Consider the following 13,030-nt stretch of genomic DNA (forward strand, 5'->3'; position numbering starts at 1 on the left):
ACAGCGCTATTTCTGTAGCAACATCTAATGAGCATGTAGCAGTGGCGCCTCTTTAACCGGGCATGATACGCATTCTTCAAGGTGGTAATTTGCGAGATCTCCATTATCTTATTTTGACACCTTTGGTTTCTACATTGCTGTTCTTATGGTTTACTTCCTACAGATAGCTTGGCATTCAGTAAGACAAAGCTATTATGTCTTTTTTTTAATATATATATATATATATATATAAATAATACCCTTCTTTGGAATATTGCTGCTTATTCTAGATACCTTATTATTATTCTATTAATTTCTAGCAAAGCACTGTTAGTATTGCTGAAAACATAAAATGCATCATTACATGTGTAGTGCAGAACCTTTCCCCAAAAAAGAAATTGACCAAATAAAGCTAAAGCAAAATAGCTTTAATGAACTGAACTAAACGATATTCAATCCATTGGTAATTAGGGCTGGGCTCTGTTAGCCGGTTCCATTTTGGATCTGGAGTAGAATTGGTTTTATTAAACTTGCATTAACTGATTATTTTAGCCACTTGGGAGCAGCACAAACAAGCTGCCTATTATCACCTTTTAAGTTGATAGGGTGAGCTTGTTAGCACACTGTTGCTTATTTACTTGTTAACATACTGTTGCTTATTTACGCAGCCAGCATATACCAAGCAACATTAGCATTCGTTTGAAGACGTGTTTCTGGCTACTAATGAATGCAAGTCCAATATTCTCTTTCTTTTTTCTCTCTGCCAATTCCTGAGGGAAATATCTGACTCTTTAGCTGCTAAATGCTCCGCTATGTTTATGTCTCTAACTTCGTGTCTGTCTGCTTTTTGCTGATAACGGTTGCCTGCTGATTCTGAAATGAGATTGATAAGAATGGAGAGTCTGAATCAAAACAGTCTTAAAACCAAAACAACAAGCTGAAAGACATTGCAAAGTAGAGATGCTGAGAGGGACTACAGAGTTGGGCGATAATTCTGTGTGATGTTATCATGCCAACATGCATATATCTTTTATACATAATTAACTGTAAGAAGCAATTTAAATAAATAGCAAATGTGATTAAAAATGTTCAAGTCAATGTTTAGTTCTCTGACATTTTAATCTTGATGGCTACGCTCTGACTACTGTAAAAAGTAGAAAAAAGGCACTGATGTTGGGGAATTGGCGCGTGGCTCTGCTTCAACTGTGCGAGAGTCTGTGGACGGACGATCAAAATTTGTCAGAAATTCATCTGACTGTCCAAGCGGACCGCCAGGTAGTGATTGGTAGACGTTTTTTTACAGGATAACAGCAGCTACAGATGACGTCTCTTTTCCAGTCCTTTTTCAGAGCTGGATCGCTGTCGGGGTGTAAAGACCATTTCAACCATGACCAAGACCAAGACAAGGCAGAGACAAAATGTAGTCGATTCCAAGATGAAACCGGTCTCGAGACCACTTTGTGAAGGTCTCTGTCTCGCCTCTCGAGTACTACAACACTGCTGTCTGGTATTCTGCTCATTCTTAAAAAACAATCCCTAACAATCGCCAGGGAAATGTCACAGTTGGTCAGTCCATCTGTCTGCCTGAGGAAATACTGTGCTCCTGTCAACAGGAGTGCCCTCTCCTCCTCCTCCTAGCCAACCATCATCACATCCCAGCAGCTTGGCATCGTTTGGGTAGCCATGGCAACTGCACCGCCCGTTTGCCCTTACCCCTTGTATCCTGGCAACAGGCAGATGAGATGAGGCAATGGTATTGTGTATGTATATACGTGTGTATGTATGTGTGTGTGTGTGTTGTGTCTGTGCATCTAGAGATGACCATATGTTACCAGAATACTTGGACACACACACCTTTTTATTTTCACAGGCATAATTGAGTTTTCAATCACTCTTGACACCAGATTATTACCACTGGTTTAGAGATGACTAAAGGATTTGTATATGCTACATATGTGGTCCACAAATTACAGACAGAGCAGATTGTGCGTTTGTGTGCGTGTGACCACGGTATGATGAATGTTTCTCCCGCAGTCAACAGAGACTTGCGTGTTACAGTCAGGGGATGTAATGGAAGCTCATCACTGAATGAAAGTCAGCAGTGACTCATAGCGCTGCCCTCTGACTGAATCACCGTGTGCACGTGGAGAGGTGAGAACAAATGTGAGCTGAAACTGGTACAGACTCCAAACTGGTACATATAGTACGTGATGATGTATGATTTTGTCTAGGATCAGGAGAATAAACACAAAGAAAGCAACACAAAATGTAGAACAAACCATTTTTCACTGCAGTGAAAAACTTGTTTCCTAGAGACGGGTGTGTTTTCAAAATTAATTAGAGAGTAGATTTATGTAAATATCTTACATGCAGGTTTAAATCTTAAGTCTCAGAGTAATAATAATATTTGCTTCCCTGTAACCGTTGGATACAACTCAATAAAGAAATGATATATTATTTTTTAAAGTGCTGCAGACCAGGGTAATAAATTCTAATAACTATTTGCAGAGGAAAGTTTTGCCTCATTGATCTAATAGTTTGGTGTACTGCAGATCTTTTCAAGGACAGTTCAATTAACTGACAAAATGACTGCTTTATTACTGCATTATAGGTAAATAAACTAAATGTCTTCGATGGATTCTTGATTTTAAAATCCCACTACATTTCCAACATTGCAGTGACTGCAATGACTCACAAGACAACTCTGATGGAGTTAATGAAAAAGGATAAAAACACTGAATGAATTAACAAAGACAGAGACGCTGTACAAAGAAAGACTTACCGGTGTATATGCTGGCATTGGAGGCGGGGATACCGAACTGTGACTCAATAAACTTGGGGATAAAGGTGATGAAGGCGGTGACGATGGCACACTCTGCCGTGTAGGAGAGGCTGACAAACAGGAAGGTCATGTTGCTGAGGATCCTCAGGGCTGCTTTGGGGAGGTCTGGGAAGGGATACAAGACAAGACAAGACAAGACAAGACAAGACAGAGCACTTCATTACTGTGGTGCTGCTGTAATTAACACACAATCAGTCTCTCAGTCACGCCCACACAAACTGAATGTGACAGAATCACCAGAATAAGAATCATTACTGGAAAGTTGTGATTGAGAAAAGGCTTCATCTGTAACCCAAATAAACATTATGTCATAATAGCCTTAGCTAATAATAGAGTAAAGCTAACACCATCTTTAAATGTCTCTTGAAACACACACATAAATTGACCCTCTCACATTCAACCATGTCTCATTACATCTGGATAAGTATCCTTGTTTCACGCAACACTGCAGGAACAAACAACAAGACATAAACACACAGATGCTCATTGTAGCCTGAAACCCTACGAAGCTTGAAGAAACTCGTACAGCTACCGGCGAGTTTTTGCTGCACAATGCAAGTATGTGGATCATGTGCATCTCTGCTGAGAGCCCAATACAGACTGAGCTCCAGTCTAAATGCCGTCATCCTTGGTTCATCATAACAAGGGCAAACATGCCCTTTATGTCTGCCTGAGGGCAGTGTCCATATGATTTGGTTGACATGATGCAGAATGCCCTCTCATCCTGACACTCAAAAGTCATGTGGTCACACTGTAAGTACATTCTTGTTACCAGGCAGAAGGAAACTTTCTCTATTGATCCCCAAAGATCAACCTCTGATGTCACTTTTCTCTCCAAATGCAGTGCAGGATCATTTTCCAAACAGGAGCTAATGGGGATTCAGTTTCTTACTCACAGCGAGGCAGATGTTCGCTGTCATGGCAACGCAAACGTTGAACGACTGTCCCCCAAACCATGACACCACCATGCTGTCCATACACCAACTCCATAAGGTGTCTGCTAACAGCCTTAAATTACCATTTTGATTCAAATTTTGACAGTTTTGTCAGCTTTTTGAAATGAAAGATGAGCAAAACCTGCAGGAAAAGTTAGGTCTTTTTTCCTTTTGGCATACTCCACAATATAAATTTGTGTGATTTTTAAATTGCACTGACTGAAGTCAGGTATTTATTTGCACCTGTAAAATTTAAAAGCTGCAACACTTGAAATTATTATTCTCAGGAACCTTAAAGATTCCCTTTTGAAAGAATGTTATTTTACTATTTTGAGTCTATTGTTTTTAACTCAAGTGTTCATGTGAGGCAGTTTTTGTTCAAGTTAAAAAAAAGAAAATTAACTTCAAGTCCCAACATCATGTTTAATGTAGAAACATGTCACAACATTGAGAGAGAAAACTACGTAGGTAGGTCAGGTAAGTTTTAGGCTACTATGGTGGTCATCTTGATTTGTTAAGTGTCTAGCCTCTTGCATTTAAACAGTCTGTCTTAACTGTCCTTGCCAGAAAGACAAGGTTGCAGAAAACACTGTTCTCAGGGTCACTGGAACATACAAGCTCCTTCATCTCAGTAAGACTGAGGGCAATAGATTTCAGGAGCATGTTTGACAGAATGGGGAGCTCAGCAATCCACAGGGACCTCAGATTCAAGCTGCTGCTTCTCTACATTAAAAAGAGAAAGCAGATGTAGTTTGGACACCTGATTAAAATGTTCTGAGGAAGACCCAGGACATGCTGCAAGGCCTCGAGCTGGAGCACAGTGCTGTTAAAGCGGATGTCTGCTTTGTTCTCTTGGTCGTCTTACATCCATGTCCATAATCCCAATGACAAAAAAAGTGTTAGATTGACATATCCAATTATTCATACTTCCTAAGAATGTTTTAAATAAAGGCCACAGATGAAGAGATTCATATTTTCAGTTCACAAAAAGATTTTTTTCACAGTAAGAGACAGGAAATTAAAAAGATTTTCTCTACTTTTTTCTGCAGTTGAAATCCAAAAAGGCCAGATCAGGTCCCTTCATCAAAAATAATCATTAGTAACGTAAAGAAGGGAGGTCACTTATGTGCACGCAAAGTTTCTTTATCCAAATGAATTTTAACTTTGGGGAGCTGATCGCTTTGGGATGATATGTGGGAGAGGACGACAACCGAAGGAAGCATTTAATAGAGCCTTTTAAACTAAAATATTATAGTCAGGTTTTTAGATTTTATCATTTAACCTCAGTCTCTCTGTGCAGTCTTTTTCTCTATCACTGTCTCTGCGAGTGTGTGTGGTCTGTCAAAGGCCACATTTGGTTACAAAAGTCAGAACATTTGGCTGGGGACAGCTCGTCTAACTGAGCACATAACTGGCATTTCCAACTTGGTCCTGTGTGTGTTTTAATCCCAGGGCTGAGGGCAAATATGACTTTAGAGTCCTACGGCTATCATAGGGGCTTTTTCTGTCTCATGCGCTTCACAAACACGGATGCCACAAAGAAAAGAAAGAACAAAAGAAAAAGGCAGGGAGTATGTAAAGTGGATTATTATTGCTTTTTAGTAGGGAGGTTATTATGAGGCTGGCCAGCCTAATTGGATGGCACGGTGCCTTGATTTGGGGATAGCCGTCTCAGCACTAATTCAACTAATCTTGTTGTAGGTGGGGAAATGTCAGCATCTGTCAGTGTTATCTAAGATCAAAAGGTAAGAAAAGAATAGTGACGCTAATTATTTCATTCCTGTAGAGCTGGGCTGTAATCTTGTCTGGGTGGGGGACAGATGGCGAGGTCCTGTTGATGTCTACAGCAGCTGCTCTCTCAATCAGGCAGACCACTGACTCGCAATAGTTGCCACACTTGCTACTTTGTTGTGAGAATTTATTTGATGACTTGGTCAAACTGTTTCTCCTCCATCTGCTTTTGCTACACATTTCTCTTTGCGAGGAGACAGGTGATAGCAGCATATTATTTGTGATATCTGTAAATGCACTGTAGCTCATGCAAGTGATGTTTCAACCCATGAAGCTAGTAAAGTCTAAGCGGTGGATCTGATGTAAGGACAAATGCTTAAATACAAGGGTGTGCATGACTCGTCCACAGTCTTGAACGACATAGAATCATTTTGGTCCTTAATTTGAGTTTTTATAAATCTGCCAAATAATCTAATCTGTAATCTGAGCATTTAAATGTGAAAACAGGTCACTTTCATCCAAATTTGGTCTCATATCCAGATTGTATCTAGATTTGATTTAACCTTACATTTAACCTGACATTTACACCTGGTATTGATATGCGTCTCCAGTATCCACGCTGAGATCGCTCTGTCTGAAAGGGCTGAGAAAAAGCCTCCGGAGGTTGCATTACAAGCGGGCTTGCAGCCGGTCACTGCCAGAGAGGGAGTGCGTAATGCATGGACACATCAGCCTCAAAACGCCATCGTTTAGGGGGAGAGGGCCCCAAAATGTAACTTTGAGGTATGTCTACACTTGCACACACAGAGGGATGAGGAGGGGAGACACTGAGCACAGACAGAATAGTGAAAGTGATCTCTTTGGTCACGGCGGTTCAGCGACCTCTGAAAAACTGAAACTTAACTACAAGTAGCAAACACACTTTGAAAACTAACTAAAACTGAAATTAAATTAAAAAGTATATGAAAATTCAAAACTATTATTGTCGGAGCTCGGGCCCTAACAACGTTGGTCTAGAGTCACATCTCATTTCAAAGTAATTGTTGAAACTATTTTTGTAAAATATCACTTTTCATTAGCTGTCAGGCTTTTGAAATATGACTGTGATAAACAGTTTGTGGCTGCAGTTATTCATTTATACAAACTAAAATTCCATGAAATGCAAGGGGTCCAAGAAATGTTAAGAATTGCTTGCTAACAGCAGCTGACCGAGGTCTGGGAACATTCCATAATCAAAAGTGCGTCCCTGACGTGCATTACAGAAAACAGTCAGTGTTAGCATTTTTCAGTGTTTGTTGATGATCTGAAGGGAAAAATGATGCAATGCTTGGTGAAAACAGCCACTTCAGTGCAGCATATCTTTCACAGAAAGTGCTGAATTTGTGCTATAGACAAACGCACACACACCTCAATAGAAGGACACGCACAGCACTATAATACATTACAGATCCAAACATTGAAGTGCCTGCGTCTGCAAAATTGGGCATAGTTTGCACAACAGCCCAAAACATCCTGCTGGGACAAGTTAAACAGCGGGAGAGCTGCCACTGGTCTAAAGAAGCTATAATGCATTCATGGTTACAGAATGTGTTATCTGCTCTCTGAGACAAAATCCTGTCTGGACTGCTCTGGGGAATGCACATAACCATGAATCTAAAGTACGACTACACACCCATTTAAATAAATATTAGTATTCACTTTAGTTATTTTGCGTATAATAAAGAGTGTGAGAGCAAACAAGTATTCTACAGTTTTGCTCTGCTGCCGAGACTGTCTACTCTTCCTGTGTGTGGAAACGTGACTGAGTTCCCCTGAGAGCTAATTTAGGAGAGAGGCAGAGAGAGAGCTGTCTGACTGAGAGAAAAATAATCAGACCAGAGGAAGCTGGGAAACACTGGAGCAGAATACAGCTTAACTAAGGGGCTCTCCCAGAGAAAATCAGGAGATCCCTGGTATATCTAGCTCAGAGAAGACATTAAAAATGCTCTATATGTTTATATTCGAGTTGAAGAATGCATGATTGATGATCATTGATGATGTTTTTTGAGAAGTATAATGTCAAAAACTTACCGTCCTTAATTTAAAATCATTGTTTCTAAGCTTAACAGCAAGAGCGCAATTATCTATGACCTTCAGCCATGTTTACCGTTAATCTACTAAAGTAAATAGAACCCAATTTCCAGTAAATTGCCGATGTTTACAGTGTATTCCTGCTTCATTAGTCAACTGTGTGGACAGCCTCATCCATCACAAATCAATAACATCTTTAAAAGGAGATCTCAATGGAGCTTCCACTGTTAGATAAAATGACTAATCCTGGCCATTGATTGGATTATGGGCCATTTGTACATCAATAGCTCACAGTTCCTTTATGTAAGGTACTTGTAACATCCCCGGAGGTAGAAAAAGTCTGTTCCTCACCTTTGATGTCCTTTCCAAAGCCCATGGAGGAGGTGACGTTCTGGTCTTTGCTACTGGACTTTTCCTTCATCACATCGTCGTCGCTGGATACGTCGCCGGGTGAGCCGATCTTTTTCTTCTTCCTCTTTTTGTGGCGTGGGGGCAGCTTTTTGGGGAAGGCAAACATAGGGAAGATGACCAGAAGCATGGCGACGGAACACAAGAGAAAGCCGCTCCACCTGACAGGAAGAAACAACAGATGGGTTGTAAAGAGAACAGATTTATCATCGCACAAGGGCTCGGGCAGTCATACAGATGCACATGCATATTTATTTACCAGTTTCCAACAAAGCGCGGGTCACTCTGATCGATGTTGACGACAGTTTTGGGGTCGACGTAGAAACCGATGAGGACGCCTCCCAGCAGGTAGCCAGCTGCAGGTCCCAGGGCTCCCATCACGTACATGACAGCTGGAAGAGACACAGATGGGACCGATCAGAATCTTCCATCAAATACTCTTTTTAACTGCTTTCCTAACTGGATATACTATAAATATTTGGAACATTTTGATGATCATGATGCCAAAATTAACTCCCATTATTGAAACAGACACTTTGTTTTAGAGCAAGTTTTTTCCACTTTCTTCATTAATGCTCTGAATGACCCCCCGTTAACTGTGACTGTTTAAATCAGGCCTTTGGGAGCTGTTCATTACCCCTGACGCATCGTCCACCACATTCAGAACACCTGCACTGAGATCAGTGGGAACTTTCCGCCAGCCCTGAGGTCATTTCTCACAGCTTTTGAAGCGTCTGTAACAACCGACCTGAAAGTTCCAGAGGTCTCGCATTGACCTGAGGGCACGCCTGCAGCTCTCCCACTCCAGCAAACCTCAGAGCGAGTGGGGGCAAAACATTAACCCTCGGGGGCTCTCAGACCCTTTCTGAGGTGAGCCAATCACACTTTGTCACTTTGCCGCAGGAAGGAAAAAACTCATTAAAGTTAGATAACCTTAGTTGGACAAGTGGAAAAACCTCCTGTGGACATCCAGCAGAGACGAGAGTCAAAGCCATTTACTAGCTGTAATCAGGGGGCAGACTTTCTATAATTACACCTGGAACATTGCTGCTAGCCATCAGGGTGTGAGAGTGTGTGTTTGTGTGAATAAGGCGAAGGATTAGCTCTTTATGATGGTTGTGTGTGTGTGTGTGTGCATATGCATTAACCCTCCGAGACCCGCAGGATCGCTGGCGATCCCGACCACTTTTACTGTCTTTCAGAGGCGGGAATGGAAGGAGGAGGCTAAACAACGCTCCAAAGTTCGGCTACATTTTGGCGAGGAAAAACTGGCATGGCCATATTCAAAGGGGTCCCTTGACTTCTGACCTCAAGATACATGAATGAAAATAGGTTCTATGGGTACCCACGAGTCTCCCCTTTACAAACGTGCCCACTTTATGATAATCACATGCAGTTTAGGGCAAAAACCATGCAGTTTTTTTGAATGCAGTAAAAATGTGTTATTTTTGCCTATTCTAAAAATGATGTGTTTGAATATTTCTGCATACTGGCGTCCCTAAACAGTCTTGGAATTACATAAATTGGGTATCACTGTAAATCTGAGACTCTTGTGGATCCAATGAGCCCAATTGTATTCATGTGTGATGATGTTAGTCCTTATAGTAGCTATCTCACATACTGAGACAATTTTTTTTAAACTTGACCTCACTGTATAAAATGACGTGTTGTAACCTCTAGGATAGTCACAGCCTCATGAAACTTTACAGCCACAAACTAGAGACTATGGCATTCAGAGGATTGATGGCTTTCCTAGTTAGATTGACAATAATGGGGTTTCTGAGCAGTTTCCAGAACAGAAGTGCTTGCCATCCAACAGCCGAAAAATGTAATTCTTGCAGAAATCTCCAAATGGCAAAAGTTTTTGAAACCAAATCCACAGCATGGATTTTTCTATGGTGTTCCTCAAGGTCTTAATGTGGTGTTTTTGATAATTTTTATCAATTCTCAAGTGGTAAAAAACAGTTAAATTTAGCACCAAATCTGTGTAACAAATCCAAAACCCAGAAAATGTTTCTGTGAATGACAGATTTCTCACCGACAAATAGATTTCGTAGTTATATTTTCACTTTCACTGGCAAGATGGCTACAAGCGACATGCTTTTGTTGCTCCTCTCATAAACATGTGCACACATGTGGAAGTGTGTTTGTGAATGAGTCTGTGTTTAGAAGTAGGTGTGCTGTGTGTATCTATACTAACACTCAAATGTCCTATCTCCCCCCACCGAAACCAGAGGAACACCTCATCTCTGCCAGATTACATAACAAATGCATAACAAACTACAAACACGCACACTTCTCCTCCATCAAGTTTGTTTTTGACAGAATGGAAGCTCAAAAGCCCTGCCAACATTTGCATATGGCATCCCTACAACCCAGGAGGCTTGCATCTTTCACCACCCTCATATTTTCATTCAAACAGTTAGTTCACTCCTATAGTGCGGTTCCAACAATGTCCCAAAGCCCAAATCCTTATCTACACTTAATTAAATCATGGCTTCTTTAAACAAAACTATTGAGAAAAAGAGAAAGAGAGGAAAATATTGCTTAAAGAACAAAGGGCCCTTCAACAAATCCTCTTATCAGCCTAAAGCAGACACACACACGCTTACACACATGAACACAGAATGCAAGACAACAATGGTTAATTCCCTTGGCTCCAAGGACTCTGGTGATCGGTCTTTTTTTACACAAGTTTCTACACCCATAAAGTATGTGAGTGTATACATTTCTAAAAATAAATAAGGTCCGTGGCAGTTTCATTCCTATAAATCTAGCAGACATGAATCACTTCTAAGCACCTGAAGAAGATTTCCGTCCCCCTCTTTCTCTCTCTGTCCCTCGCATATCATATTTCATCTTTGTAACTCCTTTCACTGCACCATTTCTCATATCCTGCTGGCTGAGAGAGTCAATTCACCGCGGCAGTCAAACTATTACACAATGTAAATGGAGAAATTACCCACCAGAGAGAATAAACAATTAATTATAGTTGGCAAGGACAGCAAGAGGTCTTATCTTATTATCTCAATATTGAAATTAAAAATGTCTCACAAATCCTGAGCTAGTGAATCACACTTTTGGGGTAAACGGCAAAATAATTTCTATCTATAAAGCACAGAACATAGTGTGCAATAGAAAGGCTGAGGGTGAGTCACTCTGAATGGTTGGTACACATCATTTTATAGTACAGAGGGTTTCAGATTCAAATCTCCTGCCTCTTGATTGAGCTTCAGACCAGTCCGACTCTTCAAAAATAATGTTACAAATGTAAATCTGAAGATGATCCACTAGTTTTGAGCTGCTTAATAATGGAAACATGAATGGACACGACGGTATGAATCAGTTGAGGGAGTCAGCTCTTGCTTTAAACCTAACAGGAAGCCTGAATATAATTAAACGCCACATAGAGAAAAGCCTGAATGAATCACTCTCATCACCTCACCTTGCGGATTGCTGACCCTTCCTGTGCCCTAAATATAACACAGCATAATTTAAACACACTCTGGCTTCAACCAGACACACCGGGTGCACCCAGCCGTTCACTCGTCAGGCAAAGGTTGAGCGCCAAGTATGGTCCTTTGGTTGCCCTCCAATCTCCATCATCCCCTCTCCCGGCACCCAGGCGGGGACGGCCATATTTTACCCTCCTTGGGGGATTGTGTAAGCGCCTGTCTCGCCACTCCATCTATCACGTTAACAGTGTTCTGCCCGATTGGAGGACGAAGGGGGTCATAAACCGTGCCTGACTTCGTCGCCCTACCCTGCCCGCTTGGCACCGAGCCGTGATATTCAGGGATGAAGGGATTGGAGGGCTGCGGCCGGGCTGAAGGGCGGCCAGGGCAGAGCCATCGGATTGAGGAATATGCTGGCACAGCAGCAGCGCTCCATCACACACAAATACATGCTGTGGTGATGGCAGACGTCAGTGGAGCACAGGGGGTGCATGCCAATGTGGAACGCATGGCACGCCACAGGCTCACTCAACTCAATTACACAATAGACCTTTACCAGCAGCACGTGAAGGACAATGCATTAGAGGCTTCATATGGTTTTCTACACGTGCCGAGGTAATGGATTACGCGCTCTCCATTGCGGTTATTGGCTTTTCACTCTTATGTTATACATAGTCAGCATCTAAACCATCTACGTGACCATCCAGCGTGACTTTCAATATGTTTGTGCTGACTTTGTTATTTGCGTTAGACATGCATGAAAGGATACATATTGAGGATGAAGTCACAGAGCGTGCAAACTAACATGTTACAAGCAGAATCCAATATCAGGAACGAGCTATTATTGTTTATTGCACAGGCCTAGAAAAAAATGCCAAATACACAAGCATCGAAAAGAACTCATTAAGAAGCAACAAAGCATACTCGGTGACTTTAACGTCAACCAAGGTCACTCCCTCCCTGCATATTAAATACACACATGAATGCTTAAACTGTGCATGCACGTGGACATATGACAGGGGAGGTGCAAGGGCATCAAGGGTAAGAGTGGAGGAGGGATTAGGTTAGAGACTTTTATGGTGCATTGTTGACCCCAATTTAATGTTTCAGCTCTAGTGTTCGTGATGGATGGACTCAGCGGTGTCAGGAAGAGGAAGAGGAGATTTACTCGACAATAATCTGGAAAGAGAAAGGCAATATAGTGGGATATAGAAAGAAATAAAAACTGATAAACTGAGAGGAAAGTGGCAGGGAGAGAAAGCGGAGACAAAGGCAAACAGATGAGGCAGGAAGAAACAGAATAACGTCTGAGGGAGGGGGAGAGCATGGATGATGGAACATAAAGAAACAGAGGGAGAGGAAAGGAGAGGAGCTGGGCTGCAGTCTGTGGTGACTGATCCTGCTGTGTAACAGAGTGATAAAGCTTGCTCAGCAACATCCCTCTCATATCTAACCTTCAGGGACCAGCGCTGCTCTGTTGTCTCCACTCTGCCTCCTCCTACACACTCCGTAAGAGCTCTGCTTCTCCTGACTCTGTCTGTATTCATGAGCTGCACTGACTCATTCAGAGCTTGTAGGAATGAATGAGGGTGAAACAGAAAGAAGAATGG

The 13,030-nt window shown here is 41.7% G+C and overlaps 1 protein-coding gene across 1 annotated transcript in view; it reads right to left on the reverse strand.

Annotated features, from left to right (window-relative positions):
* Positions 1-13,030, reverse strand: part of LOC119480657 (solute carrier organic anion transporter family member 5A1) — a 43,055-nt gene that overhangs the window by 11,237 nt on the left and 18,788 nt on the right. The window contains exons 3-5 of the mRNA XM_037757145.1: positions 8,225-8,357; positions 7,909-8,126; positions 2,762-2,926 (exon numbers count right to left, since the gene is read on the reverse strand). Of these exons, the coding sequence (XP_037613073.1) occupies positions 2,762-2,926; positions 7,909-8,126; positions 8,225-8,357 (516 nt within the window). The remainder of the gene's footprint in view (positions 1-2,761; positions 2,927-7,908; positions 8,127-8,224; positions 8,358-13,030) is intronic.

Source organism: Sebastes umbrosus, chromosome 21 (assembly GCF_015220745.1).
Source record: "Sebastes umbrosus isolate fSebUmb1 chromosome 21, fSebUmb1.pri, whole genome shotgun sequence".
In the NCBI taxonomy this organism is placed as follows: domain Eukaryota; kingdom Metazoa; phylum Chordata; class Actinopteri; order Perciformes; family Sebastidae; genus Sebastes; species Sebastes umbrosus.